Below are 23,863 nucleotides of genomic sequence, written 5' to 3'. Positions count from 1 at the left end.
TCCAGAAATGTCAGAGAACATATGTGTGTTGTGTTAAGCCCCTAGGTTTGTGGTCATTTGTTACACAGCCCCTACTGTGTTCGTCCCCAATGATTCCGCATCCCTCCCTGTCAGAGCAGGAGCCCCCTGCCAGAGAGCAGGGTTGGGGTCCCACTGCATCCACCTCAGAGGTGAGGAAAGGGTGGTCCCATAGCCAACCCCTGCACAGGGAGGCCTGGCTTCCCCCCTGGGGCCTCCTGCTGGCTCCTGAGTCTGCTCCCAGCCTCTCTTAGCAAAGGGCTCCAGGACGTCCCAGTGACTTCAAGGGAGCGGGGGTGGCCTCCCCCCCATGCCCATGGGCACAGGCTCAGCCTGGGACACCAAGGTGAGCGACGCCTTAGCTAGGGTCTGCCTGGGCCCCCAACTAAGCTGGGCCTCCCTGCCCCCGCCCCCACCATCTCAACACACGGAGGTGCTTGGCTGCGTTCCAGAGAGCCACCGACTGCTCCTGGGGTTCCTGCTTCCCCTCCCACTCCCTCTGAGCTATGACCATTACTGCAATAAAACCTTCTAAGACAGCCGGGAAGAGGCAAGGAGATGTAAAGGCCCAGCTCAGAAATCTCTGCTGGAAACCCCAGTGAACAAAGGCGGCCTTGCACAGAGGGCAGCCCCCGGCTGTCCCGCCGGCAGAAGCTGGGTGTGGAGGGGGTGCTCGGCTCACAGATTCCAGAACACAGATCACGCTGGATGTTTGACCCAGCCTGCCGGGACCATCGCTCACAGGGCGGCCCTCAGGACACATGCCCACTGCAGCCCTGACAGCAGAGGGCTGGCTGCTAAAGCCACCCCTGAACCTGGAGGCCACAGAGGAGGCCAGGGGAGGCTCAGGGCTCACAGCCACCCACCCCCCAGGGCCCACGACCCCAGGGAGAGTCCCCAGTACAACAGACACTCCACGGACGCCTCCACCAGAGGCGCAAACCATGAGCTCCAAGGAGCAGGAAGCTCATTTCTGGGGACACGCATCCCCTCATCACCAACCAAGGCTGCCCCTGAAGCAAACAGGATACAGGACAGCAGATCGCAAGCTGCCAGAGCCCCTCAACTTTTGCCTGCCCGGCCACAGACCCAACCCTGTCCCCGAGGGGCCACCCGAAGGTGCCCCCACACCTGTCCGGCCCCTGAGGAGCCCGTGGGCAGCCCGCCCCTCCCCGCGGCCTGGGTGCCAGACGGACACTCACCAGGACTTGGGCTCCCCGAAGTGCAGGTAGTTAATGCTGTACAGGTCCATGTCCTCCGTGTGCCAGGCAAAGGTGGTCTTCCACATGCCGAAGTACAGATAGGGGGTGTTGACGCCCTCGATGATGGTGCCGCACTCACGCTCCACCATGTCCAGGATGGTCCGCAGGCTCCCGATGTTCCACTGGGCCACATCCTGCAGGGCGGCGAGCACACGGTTGGTGGCAGGTCACCCCCAGGGGCTGGCAGGAGCACAGGAAGGCTACGGGGCAGCCCCCACAGAGGGCCTGAGAGCTCACGGCCAGTCGCAAACCTGCCCACATCAGAGCTTCACCCGCCCCAGTGTCTGAACCTCAGTGGGAGCTACTCCCACACTGAGACACCAGTCCCTCAGCCTGGGCCAGGCAGTCAGGCAGGCTTTCTCTGGATGCCATGCCGAGCTATGCATTAATCACAGGCAGTGAAGGCCACGCTGTGAGGGTTGAGGTTTGGTTGTGAATAATTAACGTGCCTCAAAGTCAATGACATGGAAGGAGGAAGACAATCGTGGAATGGGGCTAGCTCAGCAAAGGTGCCAGACAGCCCTTCCGGCACCTTCTGCCGGAAGAGACAGGGACGGCTTTCGGAACCAGGCAAACAAGGCCAGAATCCCTGCCCACCGGACTCATCTATTCCTAACGCCACAAACGGGTCCCATCTTGTCACGAGAGCTCATAAAATACAGGTCAATCCATTTTCGGTCCCTGGAGACCCCTCCAAGCCTGCGGAGATGCTGAGCGAGCGTCAGCATTCTCTCCGTCCCAAGCCCACTCTGCCTCACATCCCATTCGTACCCTCCCCGTTACAGGTCCCTGAACCAGTGGTTGGTTCTGGCAAGGCGAGCCCCTAGCAGAAGCCCGGAACACAAGCACAAAATCACAAGCCCTCGAGTAAAACAAAAACAGATAAATTAGATTTCATCCAATTCAAAACTTCTGTGCTTTAAAAAAAACATCAAGAAAGTAAAAAAGAGAACCCACATAAGGGGAGAAAATACGTGCAAGTCATCTATCAAGTAAGAGACTTGTGCCCTCTCTAAAGAGCCCTTATAACTACCATAGAAAAAAAAAATAACCCGATTAAAAAATGGGTAAAGGGCCGAAATGGACATTTCTCCTCAAAGAAGATACACACGGCTCACAAGCACGTGCAAAGATGCTCAACGTCATTAACCCGCAGGAAACCTCAGATCAAAACCCCAGTGCCAACGCCACGTCACACCCACTAGGACTGGCAGGGTGAAACAGACAGACAGCAACAAGTGTTGGTGAGGATGTGGGGCGGGGGGAGAAGAGCCCTCAGACACTCTCCTGCTGGGGGAAAGCACGGGCCGTTCCTCAAAAGGTAAACGTGGAATGAGCGCGTGAGGAGTGCGGTTCTAGGCCTAGGGACGTGCCTAGAGCAATGAAAACATACGTCTGCACAGACTCACATATGCACGTTCACAGGCACATGACTCGCCGTGGCCAAAAAGTGGAAACAGTCCAAGTGAACAGTTAACACCACGTAAGGGCAGGTCACTGGGTTGCAGACAGGAGCGAGGCGCGGACACGCGTGGCCCCGGGAACAGACCCTGAGCCCATGACGGTCAGGGAGGGAACCAGACGCAAGGCCACATGGGGTGTGAGTCTACGCGTGTGACACGTCCAGAACACGCGCCTCCACGGACAGGAAGGGGCTCGTGCGTGAGTGCTGGAGAGGGGACGGGGAGTGACTGCTGATGAGGAAGGGACTTCTTTTGGGGCTCACGGAATGTTCTGGAATTGACTGTGGTGATGGCTGCACAGCTCGGTGAAATACAGTAGAAACTTGAATCGTATGCTCTATGTGGGGGAACTGTGTGGTGTGTGAATTACACCTCAATAATGCTTCCTTTAAAAAAGACACCGCAGGTCAGACAATGGACAAACAAGCGAACGATCCCCACGAGCACTAACTTCGTAGAACTCTGTAGAAAAGAAAACGGGCGTGTGACTTCCCACTCGTCCTAAACACAACACAGGAACTTCAGCTCTTCCAACCCGGCAGCTGTTGGGGTCAGATTCCCTTCCTAGAAGTCACGATTCGGAGTCCAGGAAGCAGAGCTGCAGGCCGGCACGGGGCTGCCCAGCGCCGGCCGACGAGCCCCAGAGCTTCATCCCAACCGTGGCCGTGTCAAGAGCACCGATGGCTGGGACTGCACATGGAGAGCGGGATGGGGACGGGGACAAGGCTCCCAGCCACTGAGCCCCAAGGTACCCACCTGAGGCAGGGAGGAGGACGGAAGGTCACAAACATCAAGAACGGGGCTCCCACAGAGGACCCGGGAAAATCTCTCTCCTCATGCTCTCACAGAGCAGGGGGTGCAGCACCCAGGGACACCCAGTGCTGGCCTCCTGCCAGAGCCCTTCAAGGAGGGGCCACGAACCCAGATGGAATGGGGTCAGAGGCGAGGCCTGATCTGGGGCTGCCACGACGGGTCCCTCCAGGCCTTGGCGGTCTGACGTCGAAAAGGGGGCTTGGGGAGTTGGGCCCCTCTTGCAGGGCCAGGAAGCCCTCGAAGCCAGCAGAGAAATGGGGAGCAGTGGCAGGGCTGGCGTCTGGAGGCGGCACACAGGACCAGCAGCCACCGCCCAGGTGGACGGACCCAGACAGGCCCCAGAAAGTCCAGGGACACGGCCCCACCGGTCCCTCACTCAATCTGCCACAGGAACTTCTGCGCCTTGAGCCAGGCGCAAGGACAAGCTGGCTCATGGTGCTGAATGTTTCTGTAACCATCAATAGGGCAACCGCTCAGTCCTGGAAAGTTCGAAGCCCTGGGGTGAGCCGCACGGCAGCTGAGGTGTGCTGGGGCAGCGTGAGAGACTGGGCTGCGCCCCCTCATGTTAGAGGTGTGTGCCGACAGGGCCTCTGGGCCCCCGCCCTCCTGTCCTTGCCACATCCAAGGCATGCATGCGGCTCTGCCCTCAGACGGCACGCTCACGAGGATGAGGCCTGGCCACGTGGCCTCACAAGCTTGCCACTGCTGTGGGGTCAAGGCCAAGTGGATGAGCTCAGGATCCCAGGGAGAAGCTAAACCTCCTTGTCCGGAACACCCTTGCTGGAGGGCAGCCACACACCTGCCGTACCCCTCACTGTGGATGGGGAAACCAAGGTCCAAGAAGGGGGAACCAGGGCCAGGAGTCAGCTTAGTCCCTGACCTCCCAGGGCGAGGGCGTCTCCCTCGGGTTCTTAGGGGTGAGCTCCCTGAGTTTGACACGCCCTTGGTGCCCAGCTCAGAGGAACAAACCCGCCCTCACCACGAAGCAGGACCCCCTAGTTGGAAGGCCCGTGGGCCACAGGTCAGACAGGCTCCCCAAGCTGGGCGAACTGCTGGGACCCACGCGATAGTCACGTCTTTCCAACACCTTTTGGGAAACGCAAGTCTTTCCTAATGGGTTCAGGAGGGTCCTGACCCTACTCAGGAGGGGACCTTATTCCAATCCACGGCAGCGCCACCCAAGTCCAGGACTCAGGAGGCACCTCCAGCTACTCTCATGAGGACCATGGATGAGTGGATAGAATGTTCCAGCAAGAGATGACCTTCAGAGTGATGATTCAGGGTAAGGGGCAAAGATGGCAGCTGAGGGGCCACTCCGGGGAGAGCCCCAGAGCAGAACACACGTCAGGCTTAAGAGCTTAGAAATCAATCAGTCTTGGTACAACCAACCTAGGTTTAGCAGAGGGCCCATAAATATTAATAAACTGTCCCCTAAAAAAGTGTGGGTCCCACTCAAACCCCCATCTGCTGAACAGCAGCACCTCAGTGGGGCCTCTGCATCACGTCTCCACCAATGTCTGGTCTACGCCCCGAACAGGCCAAGGCCAGCATGAGGCCCCTCCATTGCCCCAGGTACCCCCAGGGCCCTCCCAAGGGCTAGAACTCAGGGCCCCGAGGCTCCCCCAAGACAGAGTGCTAGGAACTGGAGAGGAAAAGTACTAGACTGAGGATTAGGAGGCCCCTGGGAGGTCAGCTGCAGGCTACCTGAGGTCAGATCAGGGCAGGATGGGCTGACAGTTTTGTAGGAAAGATTCTGCAAATCAGAAACACACCTGGAATTCCTTCTTTCTTCACCCTGAGACTTGGCACGTGGTTGTAACCAGAGCCCGAGTGAACGCCCAGCTAAGCTGGCCGCGGCATTGTAACATCCGGGTTTCAAGATAAAGTCCCGTTCACACACCTTTCCCTCCACCGCTTACCAGGAAATGGCATCCCTCATTCCCCCAGAACCTCTCGGGGGCCCCGGGTACTCACGTCATCGTACAAAGAGCCGCTGATGTCAGCCCCATAGATGGGAGAGACGAAGGTGAGGTTCTTCCAGTACTTGCGTTCCAGGTCATCGAAGTCCTGGTGCCGTGGGGTACAGTACCTGGTGGATGAACAGCACAGCGACCATGGCCGTGGGGCCCAGCCCTCCAGGGCGCGGCCGGATACACGTTCTCAGTCCCCACCTCAGGGCACAGCCCGGAGAACACGGATGTGGCCCTGGGAGAGCAATTACTCGGGGCTGAGGGGGTTCGGGATGGGCAGCAGGCCCCCCTGGAATGACGCCCACTCGTCCCATCTCGTCGGCCACCAGGGCCTGGGGCACCCGAGTCGGAACACACACCGGGGACAGCTGGAGCAGGTGAGGGACGCAGGCTCTGAGGGTTCTCCTCAGCCCTCTGCTCTGCAAATACCAGCAGTGCCGACCAGAGGCCGGGCCCTGTCTCGGGGGCCAGGACAGCAGGAGAAGGCAGACGACGCCCTGGCCCCGTGGGATGCTTATGTCTGAGAGCGAAGAGACTGCCGGAAATGCACAAATTTCGGCCAGCCAGGGAGGCTTGGGGAACAGAGAACAAGCAAGAGTCAACAGTGGAGGCGGGCGCCCAAGTGAGCCCGGGGGCGTGTGCCGGGAATGCCCACAAACGCACCCGGATGTGCAAGGGAATGCGTGTGAGTGTGCCCGTGTGTGACCCAGGAAACCCCGAGAAGGTACCATCGGACCGGAGATGTCGCAGGAGGGTGTGGGGAAGCAGCCCAGGGACGGAAGACAAGGACAAGTCCCCACCATGTCCCACTCTCTCTGCACCCCCAGAACCAGGAGCTGCCGAGGGCCCCACTTCAGGGGGCCTGGAGGCCCTCAAGGTGTGCTTCCTCCTCAGAGATGGGGTTTCAGGGCCTCCCCCCGACACCCGCCTCACCCCCGGCCACGTACTTCTCGCTGTTGGCCAGGCGGCGGTACTCCCCGACTGTCATGGCCTTTTTCTGGATGTTGTATTGTGTGAAGAGGCCTGACTGGCCCGTCACCACCTGCTGGATGGGGGCCGGGATGACCACGTCGTCAATGTCATCGTACGTCTGCCTGGGCTTCCACTCCTTTGGGGGGATGATCTGCAAGACGAGAGGGGAGTCAGCGGCGCCTGCAGACGGGAGGACACACAGCCCCCCCCCCCCAGGAGACCAGCGGTGGTGCCCTGGGAACACGTCCAGGTCCCACACCGCAGGGGCACCAGGAACCATCTGCACACTTCCTCAAACTCCCCACAGTGACCTGTGCGGGGCCACGGACACTACCCGCTGGAGCACAGCCATGCTGGCCTCCTGACGCCACCCGCCAAGCCTCTACAGCTCAGCCTGGGCTCCGGGGGCTGGGAGCGGTCCCCTCCAGAGCCCAGGGGCCGCCCCCATGCCTATGTGCACGATCACAAAGTGAGCAAGCGGGGCTCCCACACTCTCGCCTGTTCAGGCACTCTGCGGCCATACCCCCGGCTGCAGAAGACAGCGCTGTAAGCCTGGCTCAGGACCACTCGGGCCAGGCCGGGAGGCCGGGATACCTCCTAGGGGCAAGCACAGCTCTGGGTACCGGGGGGACGCCGGACAACAAACATCCGTGAGGGCCTTCCACTGTGGGAGCGAGCAGATGATAAGCACCGTAAGGGATAAGGAAACTGAAGACAGGGAGAAGTCCTAAGTGCAAAGGACAGAGAAGGGCTGGTGAGGCACCACAGGCAGGAGAACGATAATGCCACAAACGTGAGGGGACAAGACCTGGGAAGGTCACCTCTGAGGAATAGGACAGCTGTTTCCTGGTGGCAGTGGGTCCCACAGGGGACCACCCCCACCCCTCTCCAGGAGAGGCCCCGGAAGGCCTGCAGGAAGGGCTTTGGGGAAGGGCCGCCCGGGGTAGGGGGCACTGGGTCAGCGCCGAGCTTGCCCAACTGGCCTCTTCGCCCTCCTGCTTCCCCCTCTTCCGTTCAGCGTGCCCTCTAGGCCGGGCTGGGGCCTCCTGGGTACCCGGCTCGCTTCTCTGAAGGCCCCTGGGGCCAACACGGGCTGGTCTCTCCCCGTCCTGGGCAGGTGTCTGCAAACAGCTCTCCTTCCGGGGAGCCCAGCGGGCCACCCAGCAGCTTTGGGAAAAGGAATTCAACCAACCTGTTTTCAGTGCGGCAGCCAAGAACTCTGGGGAGGCCAAGGCCTCCCCCAGCTCAGGGCCAACGAGGGAAGAACACCACACCAATGCCCAAGTTGCCGGCAGCTTCCAGAACAGCTGAGATCCTTGCCATCCCCAAGGATTCCCCAACAGACATCAGTGCAAGAAAATGTTTTGCTTGGCCACGAAACCCTCATCCCCTGGTTGCCGGTTAACAACAGAGAGGTCTTCCGCCAGCAACACCCTCGCCGATTTGCTGACGGAGCACAAATAAGTAACAGGAACAATGAGAGGAAGTCAGGACGCTGGGCCGTGTCTGGGGACATCTGTGGTTGCCACCACTGGAGGGCTCCTGGCATCACAGGGGTGCGGCCAGGGACGCTGCTCAGGCCCCACGGCGTCCAGGACGCCCCCAGAGGAACCACCTGCCTCCGTGTCAGCAGGGCCCAGGCTGGGAACCCTGACTGAAGTTAAATGGGGACATGGCTGCTCGGTCAAAGCTCCTTCTGGGGACATGCCCTCTCCCGACTCCGTGGCCACAGTTGCCTGCCCATGTGTGGCATGAGGCCTCATGACAACAGGGTGCTGGGGTCAGCCTGCCGGTCGGCGGTTTTCTTAGATGTCAAGCAGGAAATCTGAAGAGTCAGGCGATCGACTAACACACTTGAGACCGAAAGCACCAGAAATACAAACAAAAGGGCTGCTGGCTCCAGCATGGGAGACGCTCTCACAGAGGAAGAGGTTCCGAGCAGCCCCTTAGCCACAGGGGTGGCACCTCCCCTTGGCAGGGAAGCGGCGTTCCCCCCCACCACCACGCGTGCTCACCGGGGAAACGGGGGGTTCGCCCAGCCAGTTCCATCAGACGAAGCCCGCCCAGACACCAAGGCTGCAAAATGAAGCAAACACGTCACTCCCAAATTTTCGGCTCCCTCCTGAGAGCCGTGGACTCCCCTGCCCGTCTCCTCCATCCCTCACGGGCGCTGCTGCATAAAGACGCCGGAGAACCAAACAGGCTGCTTCAGGCGCGCACGACCTGCACTTGCGTGGACACACACTCGGCAGGTTCTGAAAAAGGCATGTGACACAGAGCCACTTCCAGCGGGTCTAGGACCCCAAGCCCTCGGGAAAATCAACATGCCGGGGCCTGATGCCCTCGAATCTCTGCGAGACCAGGGTCTGAAGGGAGGCTTCGGGGCGAACAACCTCTAACGGATATCGCTGGAAGACATTTGAGCTTCCTGACTCCTCGACTCGGTGCCTGGCGGGCATGGCGTGGCCCTGGACTGGCCCGCCCTCGAAGCTCCTGGAGGGCAAGCCTCAGCCAAGGCTGAGCGGGACAGAAAGGCCACACTCCCCCGGTGGATGAGGCGGCACCAGGCAGGTGGCTTGGGGCGTCTGAGCAGCTGGGTTAGAAGGTGCGGGGGACCCTATAAGAGGGAATGAAGTGAGGGGCTGGCCTCTGCCCCCGACACCTCCCGCTCCCCAAGCCATTTTGCAGGTAGTGGGACGGGTGGCTGGAGGAGGCACTGGGGCACCTCCTGCCTGCAGGGACAGTCCTTAGGGATGCACCCAAGCGTTGAAGCACCTTGACCCCTCCCGCAGGACCCAGCACCATGCCCCTCCCTCACTCCCTCCCGCCCGAGCGCTTCCCAAGCAGCCTGGCTGGGGGCGGGGGGGCAGGGGGGTGCAGCGCTGGCCTGAGGGGGCAGGGGCATGCACAGAACAGCCAAGAACAAGACAGGGGTGCCCCAAAAGCCCCAAAATGGGGCTCCCCACACCCTCAAAGCCTCTTCTGGCTCTGGCCCCTGGCCCCAGCTATACCTGCTGAACAGCCACCCCCACCCAATCCCACCGGAGCTTTTGCGGGGGGTGGAGAATACAGCTGGGATGAAACTGAAAACCCCTAGCACTACACACACAGATGCACAAAGAAGGGTGGTCAAGACCAACGAGACCAGGGTGAGGGGACATCGGCACCTGCAGAGCTGGCTCGGGCCAGCAGGACACCGTGTTCCTTCTCCAAAGAGGCCAGCAGCCCTGAGAACCAAGCACCCCCATCCGAGGGGACAGGGGTTACCCAAGGCCCCCGGCACGTGCCTCCCGAGCCCCATCTGTCCCCCCAGAGCGGCACGGAGGCTGCTGAGGGACTCGAGGGCCCGACACACGGTCCCAGCCAGGTGAGAGAAGGGACGAGTGTGTGCACGCGGTCAGCGCGCCTCTGCAATCGCCAACGTCCTTCAAGCTGCAACAGAATCCGTGCCCGCCCCATGCTGCCCCTCCCCGCCCCGCACACAGAGGAAGCCGCACACAAAATCCCCCTCGAGAAGCTGAAAAGGAGCACACAAAACGAAAGGTGGAGGGAAAACAGACCCAGGAAACTCCTGCCTCAGGAAACACCCAGTCCAAACAGCTTCCTTCGATCCAAATAAATGAGCCAAAAATGACTCCGCTGAGATTAGAGCTCAAAGCAGGAACACTGGGGCTCAAAGGAGAAGCACAGAGGCCGAGAGGGAGATGAACTGGGAAGGGGCAAAGGCAGGTAGAGGCGTGGGGGGCCTGGGTCGCAGGGGACACGGAGCCCGCGGCCACCACAGCGCCGTGAATGGAAAACTCGAGAAACGGCCAGGGCCGGGGGCCGGCCAGGAGAGAGGAGCCCCAGACAGTGAGACAGAAGAAAGGAGCGGGGATGAGAGCTGTGGGGGCCTCACGGTGCCCCAGGCAGAGCCGTGCGGGACAGCAACTTGCGACACCTCCCAGCACGAGGGACAACTTGAACCAGAAACAGAAGGGCTGTCGCATCCCGGGGAAAGTCAAAGCAGGCCAACGACAGGAGACAAGGCAGAGGAGGCTCTCCCCCCACAACACCCCCCCCCCCGCCAACAGGGACCCTCGACAGGGCAGAGCAGGCAGGAAACTGTCCCCGACAGCGGACACCTGCCCTCGGCCAGCCGGGCAGAAAACCCCCAAACCCGCAAGAACCCGGGACCTCACGCAGTTTTCCGGGAGGAGAAAAGGTAACACGACAGTGGGGGCTCTGGTCCCCAGCTGTCCGGGCCGTGGAACGCCGTATGCATGCTGGCGCGTGTACATGAACAAAATCAAGAGGGAAGCCGACGCAGCAAGCGGACTGCCCGCCGTGTCTCCTTGGGCTGACATCAGAGGCATGACCATAACCAGGAGAGGGACTGATACCCGTAACGAAACCACCGCAACCAGGTTGGGGGGGACACCCCTCTCCCCACTACCGCCAGGTGGCACAAACCGCGGCCCTGGGCCAAATCCCGCCCGCCGCCTGCTTTTGTACGGCCCCGAGAGCCAAGAATGTGGGGTGTTGTTTTTTCTCATCTTCAAATGGTTAGGGAAAAAAAAAAAACAACAAAAGAAAAATGTTTCGGGACCAGCGAAAGTCCCGTGAAATTCACATTTCGGCGTGCACAGGTGAAGTTTTATTGGCACACGGCCACGCCTACCGGCTCGCGGGTCACCAAGGTGGCGGGGCTGAGCGTGGGACAGAGGCCGCCCCACCTGCGACGCTGAAAATATGACTCTCTGGCCCTTTGTGGACAAAGGTCGACTCCTCGGTTTCAAGAACAGAGAAGCAGGCACCACGGAGGAAGAGCCAGGTACACAGGGAGCCACCAGGCCGCAAGACAAGCAGGTAACACACCTTCCAAATGACTGGGCGAGCGGTGCCACGCACGCAGCTTCCCGCGAACCGGTCACGGTAAGAAGCAACCCAGACTGCGTTTGTCTGTTTGCTCTCACCACGCGCACGCACGGATGTGTCCACGAGTGACACGCCACAGGAGAGACACCGTTCACGGGTACCGGCCTCCCCAGAAGTCTTCCCCGACTCTTGACGCCCTCCCGCCGCAGGGTGAGCAGCTCTGAGTGTCGCCACCACGAAGCCCGAGGCGCCAACTGCCCCCGAGGCTGGCCCTGGCCATCGGCTCCCGCGGGGACACGGGCTGTGGGGCTCACGTCTGCATGCCAGGCCTACAACAGAGCCTGGCACGCGGGAAGAACTCCGTAACATCTGTTGACAACGAGGTCAGAGCAGCTCGGTGAACACGGCCACAGCCATGGCCACGCCAGGCCCGGGGCCTGGGGCACGCATAGGGCCGAGCTGGTGGAAGGTGGCGCTGGGCCCGGGGCGTCACCCACCTTGGCCAGGCCCGCCCGGTGGGCTCCCTGGGACTCGATGTAGGCCACGTATTTGTTGAAGTCCTTAAATTCTTCCATGGTTGGGCGAAACGTCATGATTTTACAGCTCGGGTTCTGGGCCCCATGATCCTCAGACCCCATGGCTGCCGCAGAGAGGCTGTCACACCTGTGAGGGGAGGACAAGAGAGCGTGAGCACGTCAATGCCACCACCCGTCCGGACATGCTAAAAACACCCGCAGCCTCGGGAAGACAAAGACGGGGCCGCGCAGCTAAGCTGGGGCCAGAGAGGAGCCTGGGAGCGAACTCCATCTCTCCGCACTGGCACAAAAAACCAAAATGACTGCAACTAATTAAAAACAGAGGCGCCCTAGTTCTCCGAGCCAACGCAATACTGGGAGCCGGAGCACTAATTTCAATCCAGGGGCCCTGAGAAAGAAAAGCTTTCCTTGTCGGGGACTTTTTATCTAGGTTTGCCGGCATCAGCTTCAAATCAACGCATCTACTTCGGAGCCGGATACCCACACCGACAGCAGCCCGTGTGGTGGGCTTTCCAAGGTGAGTGAGGCTGTGGGTGTGAGTGTCACCCTCAGCTGCAACCAAGCCTGGAAGTTTCTGCATAGGAGCCGAGAGCGTGGCTGATACGCTGGGGATATCCGAAGAGAGGCTGGGGATCAGGCTCCTCTTGGTGAGGAGGCCACATGCTGCAGTAGCCCCCTCCTGTTCCAGGAGGTAAGGGGACCCAGCGAGGCAGTCGGTGGCCCATCCCAAGCAGGGAGGGGCTTGGGGACAGACTCTGGGGAAAAGTCCCTTGGAAAAGGTCAGAACCCAAGTGCGTACAGACCTGAGAACCGGGAAGACAATTCGCCAAACCCAACTTCCTCTCACCCTCAAGTAAGCTGGGCAAAGAGAAAGAAGGCCAGGGAGTCCTCCCGCCCTGGACGGGGGCTTCCATGTCGCCAAGTTGCAGCCGCAGCCTCCCCGAATGGCACTCCCCCTGGCAGGCACTAGAGGGCAGCATGAGCCCAGGAATAGCTGCGAAGGCCTGCAGTATCTGCCGAGTAGGTTCTGGGGGCCTCAGGCACCCCTTCCAGGCCCTGCCCTCAACACCCCAACCCCCACCCATGGTGAAGGGGCTGGGACCAGGGGGACAGCACTGCCATGCTCTGATGGTCATACTGCCTGCCAGTAAGGGCTCTTGAGGACCCTGACCTGGGGGGTCATCACTGACCTGGGCTGGGACCCCACCATGGCCCTCTGCCCCATGTACACAGCAAGTCCCAAGGCTTCTCCTTGAGGCGTGGCCACCAAGCAGGAGTGTGCATGGCACTGTGTGACAATAGCTCTGGGTGGAATCACAGGGAACCCACGTGAAAACACAGCTTAATAAAGGGAAAGGGGTTGTCAGCAAGCTCCCTCCAGAGCAGCAGGTACCACAGGACCTGGGCCACAGCCAGGCTGCCCACCCAGCAGGCTGCCTCACTGGAGCCCTGACCAGCCCCTGGGACTGACCACCACGCCATCCCAAGCCAGCCCCCTCGCCTGCAGCCAGGGCCCGGTACCTACAGCCCCACCCAAGCCCCCAACCCACCTGCCCTCTCCCCTCCAGACCAGATGCCACCATGTGGGGCTCACTTATGGCCTCCGTGGCTGGCAACAGGACACAGCGTGTCCATCCTGGGGGAGCTCATGGCCCAGGGGGATGACCTTGACTCTGACACTCTTGGAACATCAGTGTGGACTGAGCTGGGCTGTTAGTTATGGAGGGAGCCGCAGAAGGGCGGGGTGGTGGGGAGACCTCCCTAGGCAGGGACCTCAGATGAGACACAAGACACCAGCTCGAACTCGACACCAGCTTCCTCTGCCCGAAGCCCACAGGCCACCCCACTCCCTGCCACCCCCCACCAGCCTCCCACCAGCCCACTCCCCCCCCGTCACCCACTCCCTGCCACCCCCAACCCTGCGACTCCCACCCTGCTCCCTGCCACCCCCCAATGGCACAGTGCGGTGAGCCCCCGAGGTGACCCTGCCAACCACCCGTCTCGTGTGGGTGAGCAACTCAGCCTGTGCTGGACATGATCCCCCCTGGTTGTGGCCCCTGGTCCTAAGCCCTCAGCCTGCCGTGGACAGTGCCCAGCTTGGTTGGCAGCGGGCACATGAGCATGTACGTGACTGATGTGGGTGACTCGTCCACTCCACACAATCAGCTCGTTTTGCACAGCTCACTGAGGCCACAGGGAAAATCATGTGCCGAGGCCCCACGCAGGTAGGTGGCAGGGCCTGAGTCCCCACACCCAACAGCTCCCATCCTTGGCTTGGCTGATCCTGGCCAGCTGGCTGCTTCTGCCCCCGGGCTAGCTCACGTGTGGCCTACAGGGGACAAGCGGTGTCACCTCCGGTGGAGGCTGTCTCCGGCCCGTCCGCCACCCGGCACGGCGGGGGCGGGGGGGGGGATGGCGCAGTGTGGTACGCCCACCACCTCCCCGGGACCAGCTCGTCCCAGCCAGAGCCAGGGCAGCCCAGGGTCCTGCCCACACGAGCTCCCTCACACATCAAAAATCATGATGCAGAGAGCAGTTTCCCATCCAGGAGGTGGAAAGAGCAGATGATGAGACAGCAGGTGGGTTTTCTGCACATGCACGCCGGCGAGACACGCTTTACTCCAACCACCGGCATCATCAACATGCAGCTCAGCGGCGGATTATGTGTGATTTTTCCTCTGCCTTATTTGTGCCTTTTGAAATGAAGGTTCTGAGTAGGTAAATACAAAGAAGAAAATTAAAATGGTTTATAATCCCAACACTCCATACCCTTGACGCATTTTATGAAGGCAGGCAAATAAAAAATCATACGTGTACATACTTAAGAAACGAAAAAGGAATCTCAGCGAACAGCAGCCCCGGGCCAAGCTCCCAGTTTATTGGGAACACAGCGGGGGCAGAGGACCAAGCGAGCGCCCCCTGAGGGAATGTGTAGGCCACTCCAGAAAGACCACCGCGCTCTTCACAGGTCAGTGGTGTGCCAAAAAGTGGGCACATTCACAACAGGATACTTATAAAGACAAACGGCCCAGTAAACAAGTGGGCAAAGGACTCAAACAGACATTTCTCCAATGAAAATACACACGTGGCCAACAAGCACACAAAATGCCGATCAACATGTTTAGCCATCAGGACCACGCAAACCAAGACCACAAGAGACGCTTCGCCCCCACCAGGATGGTTGTAATAAAAAAATAATAAAAACAAAAAAACAGACAACAACTAGTGCTGGGGAGATGTGGAGAAATGGGAACCCTGACACACGGCTGCGGGGGATGGAAAATGAGGCGGCCGCTGAGGAAAACAGTGTGGCGGCTCCTCAGAAAGTTACACCTAGAATGACCAGATGACCCAGCAATTCTACCGGTAGAAATAGGCCCAAGAGAAATGAAAACGTGTGTCCACACAAAAATGTGTGCATCCCTGTTCACAGCAGCACTGTCCACAATGGCCAAAAGGTAGAAACAACCCGAGTGTCCATTGATGGGCAAACAGATGCACACGGCGTGTCTCCCGTGTGCATCTGCTCCCCCGCCCCCAGCAGCGCACCTTTCACCCCAGAGGAGCCGTCTTCCTCTTCCTGGCCTGGGGGACCGAGAGAAAGGGGCCCCCGGTGGAGGGTGCGCCTGGCCACAGCTCGGCGGGCCAGCAGGGCAGGGGTGCAGGGCCCTACGGGAAGCAGCACAGGAAGGGCCTGGTGAGCAGCAATGTTCGTGTCTGCCACGCTTGCTTTTGCTGTCCTTAACGCATGCGTGTATTTTATTTTTATTTTTTTAAAGACTTTATTTATTTGTTAGGGAGCAACAGAGAGCATGAGTCGGGAGGAGAGGGAGAAGCAGGCTTCCTACTGAGCAGGGAGCCCGACGCAGGGCTCGATCCCAGGACCCCGGGATCATGACCTGAGCCGAAGGCAGCCGCTTGGCCGACTGAGCCACCCCGGCGCCCCGCATGCGTGTATTTTCACAAAGCACTTCCAGGTGCATCTTGGGCATCACGACCACACCCCTGCGTAACACAGTGACATCCTAAACACGAGTCACCGTTTCCTAGTGTCATCCAACATCCGCCCTTGTTCAGATTTCCCCCCCTTGTCCCCATGTGTCTTCACACATCTCTGGGCGTGTGGTGGTGGAGCAGAGCCCGCTCTTGTTTCTTCAGGGGCAGAGCTTTCTTCCTCTTTCTTCCTTGCTGTCCTCCTCCCACTCTCCCTCTTTCTAATGGGGGGCTAGCGAGCAGCCTTACGGAGCTATAATTCACATATGGAGTTCGCCCACTTAATGCGTACAGTTCCACGGTTTCTAGTGTGTTCACAGAGTTGCATGACCATCGGCACAGTCAGTTTCAGAATATTTCCATCACCCCATAAAGAAACCCCAGACCCCAGCCTTCTGTGTCTGGTTCCCTCCCTGAGCGTCGTGGGCTTGGGTCTGTCCCCGGGGCAGCGTGTGTGGGCGCCTCACTCCTGTTCGAGGCTGAGGGACGTGCCCGTGGGTGGGAGACACGCCGTGTGCATCTGTTTGCCCATCAATGGACACTCGGGTTGTTTCTACCTTTTGGCCATTGTGGACAGTGCTGCTGTGAACATGGATGCACACATTTTTGTGTGGACACACGTTTTCATTTCTCTTGGGCCTATTTCTACCGGTAGAATTGCTGGGTCATCTGGTAATTCTAGGTGTAACTTTCTGAGGAGGGGATTTTACTTCTCTGGATCTGTTTCCAGTCCATGCTGACAAAATCACATGAAACTCCGCATGCTCAGCAGCTTGGAAGATGCGAAGCCGGTGTGTATGCACTCTGCACGGGTCCTCTGGCAGCCCACCCGCCTGCCCCTGGGTGCTGGGGATCCTCCTCAGCTGAGCCAACACCAGGGCCGACCAAGGAACAGGAGGTCTGAAGTTTTGGAGCCAGAAGCAGCCAAGCCGGGGACTGACAAATTTAATATCGAACAGGAAGGGGGTGCAAGTCATACAGAGGTCTGGGGCGAGAGAAAATCCCAGGCAGAGGGAAGGATCTTGGCGGTGGCCAGGAAAAGGGGAGCAGACCTCGGCGAGGCACGGTGGGGGCCAGCCGGCCAAGAAGGCCACATAGCGGGGCATGTGCTGCGGTGGGTTGACCGGAAAGCCACTGGTGGTCTAGAGCAAGGACACAGATCCCATTTACATCTTGAGAAACCCCCTCTGGCTGTGGGAAACGGACTACAGGCAGGGCCGGCATCGTGGGGGCAAGACCCCGGCAGTCGCCCCAGCCCGAGTTTAACGCTTGGCTGTCGCCCTCCTGAATTTCTTCCATTTTACAATGAGGGACGTCGGGGTTTCGCTTTGCCCTGGGCCCTGCAGGCTCTGCTGTCGGGCCTGGCTGCACAGGGCCAGCATGGAAGCTGGCAGACAAGGGCAGAGCTAGGGACAACAGTAGTGAGGAGGAGGGGACAGGATGCATTTCGAGGACAGAGGCAACAAAACTTGCCAAGAGCGAGAAAGGAGGAGACAAGTGCTGGGAAGAGGGAGATAAAGGGCGTGGCGGGTGGGAGAGGTTAGTTGGGACAAGACTGTGGTGAGCAGTAGAATGCCCCCCCAGATATCCACATCCTAATCCCCAGGACCTATGACTATGCCCCCTTCCACTGCAAAAGGGACCTTGCAGGTGAGATGAATTAAGGACCCTGAGATGGGGATGATCCTGGATCTCCACAAGAGGGAGAGAGGAGAGATGCGATGCGGGCGCAGAGGCTGGATGGATCCGAGGAAGGGGTCCCAAGCCAGGGAGAACAGGCAGTCCTCTGAAGCTGAAAAAAATCACGAAAATCAGTTTTGCCTGGAAATCTGCAGAAGGAGCCACCCTGCCAGTGCCTTGATTTTAGCCTGCAGGACTCACCCACACTCGTGGCCTCCCAGAAGCGGAAGAGAATAAAGTCACCAGGTTCATGGCCATTGGTTACAGCAGCCAAGGAAGCTCGCGTGAGTTCAGGTGAGCGTGTTTCGGAAAAGCTCTTCGGGATTGCCATGCCAGCCCCGTGAGACTCCCTGGGCTGTGGGAGCCAAGGCCCCCTCACACGACGGGAACCCTGGCGTCCTCATCTCCTCACCGGTTCAATCTGAGTATCGCTCAGCTTCCAGCCACATGCTCAGCATGCAGGAGGCGCAGGCCTGGGCCAGGCCCCACCACCTGTGCAGAGACTGGCCAGCATCCTGAAGACAGAGCCAGCTGGGTGTCCACCGGGTGTATCCTCCAACAGGAAGGGCGGCCTCTTGGTGGGCTCCCCGGCTACGACTCTCCTGACCCAACCCACAAAACCTTGAACAGGAGAAGAAAGCATCCCTATCTCTGCTCCTCATTTTGAGGCTACGAGCACGTATCCGCATGTGCCAACAACAGCAAGTACACACTCCAAAGGGGTGGACTGCACACATGTGAATTACTTCTCAATATAGCTCTTACTTTTTTAAGGTCACTTTTTCCTGCCCTGAATGCCCTTCCAGCCCCCTGTGGTCCATCACCTGGGACCAACGATCACAGCGCGCGGAGGCAGTGCCCCGCTGTCCCCGGCAGCTCCGCCCCACACCCCGAAGAGGAACAAGAGCATTGTCAGCCCAGGGATGTGTCCCAAGAGCAGAGATTCTGGGCCGGGCTGAGTGGGGCTACCTGCTGGAGTCTGGGCCGTTCTCTGGGTCACGGTCACCTGGGCCCAGGGAAGCCCTCCTGGGCTGCTGAACTACACTGGCATCTGACCCGGTACAGTCTTCAAATGCAGGGACTCATGAGCTGGGGACGGGACACTCTGGCAACCCTGAGGAGTCCTCCAACACCACGGGCACCACACTGCCTGGCTGGGTGGCGGTCCTTCCCAACACCCACCCCCAACAGCTGCCACCTCCTCGGGAGCAGAAGGCTCTCCCCATATCTAGACTCCAACCCTGGGGCAGACGTCCCCCCCAGATCCTGACAGTGGGGGTGCACTGAGTCGCAAGAGCCGCCCCAGGGAGTGGGTGAGAAACGCCTGAGGGATGGGCCTCCCACTGCCAGGGGACAGCCCCTCAGCCAGCGCACACTCTGTCCGTCTCTATGGGAGCCAGAATCAGAGATGAGAGGACTGCCCCTGCCCGGGAGTCAGCCTGGTTTTCTGACTGATGAGCTCAGAGACTGACCCCATGGGATTATGAAGCCCAATGGCAGACATCTTCCAGAAACTGAATGAGCAGGACCTGCATCTTTGAGGTTTTGACATTCAGTATGCTGGAAAATACGTCCTCTGAGCAAATGGAACCTTACAAGGAAGCATAACCTTGAGAAACATTTAACTACACTTGACTTGAAAAGTATTAGGGGCTCCATGACACAAGGTCTGAAAGTTCCCTGGGGACCGCAGTCCTTCTCGGTGAGGCCCATCCCCTGCCCCAAGGGAGCATCTCTCCCCTAGCTCTCTATCCCGGGCCCTCACCTCCACCTGCCCGCACTAGTCCCCATGCCAGGCGGTCTGGCCATTGGATGAAGCTCACACCTCCCAGCCCAGCCTTGAGCTCCCTGCTCCCACCTCCGTACGGCTTCTGCCAACAAAGCCCAGCTCCCAGTAGGGGTTGGCGACAGAGGGGCCCCCGAGCAGGAGCAGGGCCCAGGAGGAGCCTGTATTCCTTCACCAGGGATCAAGACAGAACCTCCTACGGAGCTAACACAAGGGCCCCCTCCAACCCCCATCGCCCCGCCCCCCACGTGGGCCATGTCCCACGAGTAGCTCTGCGTGTGGTCTGTGCGCAGCAAGGAAGACAGTACAACGTCCTCCATGTCCTCCTCCAACTATGCCCCAGGTTCTCTACACCATCCCTGGCCTCGTGGAGCCCACACAGCAGGGGGGCAACCACCTGCCGACCCCGGGGTCACAGAACCCTCGCCCTGTGGCCCGTGGCACTACAGCTCGGGGAGCTTTCTGTGTGGCATTCCGAGCAGCAGGAGAAACGGGCCAGTGGGAGCAGGGGCCCAGAAGGACAGCTCACGAGGGCAGGCAGTGGGCAGAAGTACCAGGCGCAGCCCAGAGAGGATGCCAGACTTGCTCCCACCATACTGGCCGGCCTGAAATGATCACAGAGACAGAAGGGGACACAGCAGGCAGAGCGCCTCCCAGGGACAGGAAGGCAGGAGGCCAGGGCCAAGTACAAAGTGCAAGGTCAAGAGCCATGAGGAAGGCGGTGTGGCTGGACCAGGTTCTCGTGCACTGAAGAGGTGGGGAGCCATGAGCAGCAGACCGAGAACTAGCCTAACGTTTATCTGAGAGACATACAAAGTCCAAAAAGCCCAAAGGAAGAATCACCCATAACCCTATGCATTCATTTCTATGGTTGCGGTAACAAAGCACCATAAACCTAATGGATTAAAACATTGTAACTTTATTATCTTATCCTTTTGGAGGCCAGAAGTCTGTCCTGGATCCCACGTGGGCTGAGTTCTTTCTGGAGCTTCCCTCCCTTTTCCCGCTTCCAAAGGGGCCACATCCCTGGCCCGCGGCCCCTCCTCCATCCTCACGGCCCTCAGCATGGGGTCTGCCCATCTCTCAGACTCTGACCCTCTGCCTTGCTCTCGTAATGACCCTTGTGTTGACATTGGGGCCCCAGATGATCCAGTAACATCTCCCATCTCGGGGGCCTTCACAAAATCCCAGATGCCAAGACCCTTTTCCCAGGCGAGGGAATATAGTCACATGCTCCCAGGAGTGGGGTGCGGGCACTCTCGGGGAGCACTGTTCAGTCTGCAGCAAGTGCCATGTGAAAAATCCATCATGCAAAGAAAGAAGGAACAGTCATCACATCCCTCCAACCCGGAGACTGCTGCTGCGTGGCACATCTCAGGGAGACGAGCGCATCTGCCCACACTCACTCAGACATTAGCACTTTCTAGAAAATTGGAAACGGGACGGAGCTATAAACAGGGGTCCGCAACCCCTGCTCTCCCCACAGTCTAAACAGACATGGACGATGTCCCAGGCCACGGAGCAGGAAGAGCAGCCCCCCTCGGGTCGCAGTGTTAGATCCGCAGGGGGCAGCCAGATGCGGGGGCCGCGTCAACAGAAGCTGTATCTGGACATGAGACCCCCACAAACAACCTCGCCCTGCAACTTCACGTCGGCGCTGGCGGGCCTGGGCATGGCAGGGGCTGTCCAGGGCCCTCGCCCATGGCTGGGGGAACGGGACATGGGACGGCTGCTGTGGAAGCAGGGTGGCAGTAACTCAGAAGGTGAAGCATAAAAGGACCCCATGACCCAGCAGTTCCACGCAAGGCATCCCCCCAAGAAAAGCAAAACATACGTCTGCACAGAAATTTGTACACGAATGTTCACAGCAGCATCGTTCGTAATACCCCAGAAGTGGAAAGAACCTAAGAGTCCACTGACAGATGAACGGCTAAACACAGTGCATCCCTCCACGCGCTGCCCCAGGGACAGACCCTGAGCCCACGACACTCAGGGAGGGAACCAGACACAGAAGCCACACGGTGTGAGTCCAGCGTGTGACACGTCCAGAACGGGCTCATCCGTGGACGGGAAGGGGGCCCGCGGGGGCCGGGGAGTGACTGCTTAATGTACATTACATTCCAAGATGGGTTTCTTCTCAGGGTGATAAAATACTCTGGAATTAGGTGGTGGTGACGGTTGCATATCTGTGCAAACATACTAAAAATCACTGAATTGTACACTTTATTTTATTTATTTTTTTTTAAAGATTTTATTTATTTTTTTTAGAGAGCGAGCGAGAGAGAAACAGCATGAGAGGGGAGAGGGTCAGAGGGAGAAGCAGGCTCCCCGCTGAGCCGGGAGCCCGATGTGGGACTCGATCCCAGGACCCCAGGATCACGACCCGAGCCGAAGGCAGACGCTTAACCATCTGAGCCACCCAGGCGCCCTGAATTGTACACTTTAAAGGGTGACTATTACAGCATATGAATTCTGTCTGCATAAAAATGAATTTTTTTACAAAGTCCGCAGCAGCCTACTGGAGACCTGCCAGGCCACAGTGAACCAGTCTGGTTTGTCTCAAGGACTCTGATCTCCTTGAACGCCCCAGGCCTTCTGGAGAAGGAGCCAGTAGTTTCATTCACATCTCCGCCCTCCGCCAGAGAACCTTCCCACCCCTTCCAGCTGTGGCGCTCAGTTTCTTTAGCTGTAAAATGGACTGATCGAGGGAGAGGACAGGTCAGGATGACTGCAGCAAGGGACCGCTAAAGGTTAATCTAGCCGCATGGGGGCAAGCTACACACACAGAACATGTCACATTGATCACATTGGGTACAAAGACAACAGCCAAGCTTTAGTGATCTGGTTGCCTTACAACAAAGCACAAGCTTTAAGGGTAAAGGCAATCAATGTCTGAAGAGACACAGAACAGACCATTTCCAAACCATCCAGCCCCAGCGAGCAACAAATGAACCTAGGTCAAGGGCAGTGCACCTTTTCTGTACAGGACCACACAGTAAATACTCTCGCCTTGGCAAGTCACATAGTCTCTGTCACAACTGCTCATTAGATTCTATCACTGTGAGGAGAAAGCTGACAGAGATGACATGTCAATGAATGCTGTGTGCTAATAAAACTTTACTTACAAAAACAGGCAGTGGGCCGGATTGGTCTGCAGACCACAGTGTGCTGACCCCAGAACCAGATGCCCGAAGTCTACCCTTCAAGAGTCAAAACCTTTACTTCACCCCTCCTAAAGGGGCACCTGAGTTCCACTGTCCATCTCCCTGAGTTCCTAAATCATGGCGGAACAGAGAAGGCCACAATCCAGCCCATGCTTGGCCCAATTAGCCTTGTGGCCTTGGAGCTCAACACTGAACACGATTCTCAGGCTACCAGGAGCAGCCAATGTGAAATGGCCAGGGAGCACACAGGACTGTTCATCCCACACTGACCAACCCTTCATGCAGGTCACCGCCCCTCCCAACCCCTGCTCCGTGGATATGAGCCAAGAGATGATTAGGTTGTACCCTCTCTTCTTTTTTTTTTTTTTTTAAGATTTTATTTATTTATTTGAGAGAGAGAATGAGAGAGCACATGAGAGGGGGGAGGGTCAGAGGGAGAAGCAGACTCCCTGCCGAGCAGGGAGCCTGATGCGGGACTCGATCCAGGGACTCCAGGATCATGACCTGAGCCGAAGGCAGTCGCTTAACCAACTGAGCCACCCAGGCGCCCTGCCCTGTACCCTCTCTTCTTATGAGCCATAGCCTTGGACCACCATCAGAGGCCACTTCTTTAAAACCCTCTGTCCCCCCTTTATTAGAAAAGTACAGGAGCGGGGCGCCTGGGTGGCTCAGTCCATTAAGTGTCTGCCTTCTGTCCTGGGATCGAGTCCCTCATCGGGTCCCCTGCTTCTCCCTCTGCCTGCCACTGCCCCCTGCTTGTGTGTGTGCGCGCCCGCTCTCTCTCTGACAAATAGATAAAATCTTAAAAAAAAAAAAAAGTACAGGAGGAAGTGGACAGCCATAAAACCCAGAACAGCTGAGCAACGGGATTCTTTTAAAGGTATTTTAAAAATAATTCTCCATTCTTAAAGATCCCCGCCACCACTCCACTGTGACTGGTCATCATTTCCTGTAGGACATGGGATGGGGTGAATATGCCCCTCGATGAGCCCAGAAGCACTGTCACACCTGACCCACACGACACAGACAGGGCAGCTCAAGCCGGGCGAGCCCAGCATCCCCCAAAATGCACAACGTGAAGCGTAGCCCAGGCATCAGATGCTGAAGGACCAGGGCACAAACGTAAGCGCATGGACTAGAGAAGAAACAGCCCGCAGAACAAACCCCAGAGGGTGTTCTAGGCTCCTTGGCCTGGACCCTGGACACCCCTAAACTCAGGACCAAACAGGAGCCACCTTCTCCCACCGGGGTGCGTGCAAGCCTGGGAGGGGCTGTGGCCTGCGGCGGCGCCTTGCTCTCCCGCGGCCACCTGGGCACTTACTTTGAAGACCCAGTTGTAGCCACGGCCG

General features: G+C 58.7%; 1 protein-coding gene across 1 annotated transcript in view; it reads right to left on the bottom strand.

The window, feature by feature from the left end:
• The window catches only part of KDM4B (lysine demethylase 4B), a 132,122-nt gene that overhangs the window by 73,420 nt on the left and 34,839 nt on the right, over positions 1-23,863 (bottom strand). The window contains 4 exon segments of the mRNA XM_081803684.1: positions 1,221-1,414; positions 5,531-5,645; positions 6,474-6,649; positions 11,853-12,018. Of these exon segments, the coding sequence (XP_081659810.1) occupies positions 1,221-1,414; positions 5,531-5,645; positions 6,474-6,649; positions 11,853-11,993 (626 nt within the window). The 5' untranslated portion in view covers positions 11,994-12,018.

This window comes from Leptonychotes weddellii, chromosome 1 (assembly GCF_054177405.1).
Source record: "Leptonychotes weddellii isolate Sample4059 chromosome 1, ASM5417740v2, whole genome shotgun sequence".
NCBI classification, from domain to species: Eukaryota; Metazoa; Chordata; class Mammalia; order Carnivora; family Phocidae; genus Leptonychotes; species Leptonychotes weddellii.
Note: the sequence above shows the minus strand (reverse complement) of the source record. Positions and strands in the feature narration are given on the sequence as shown.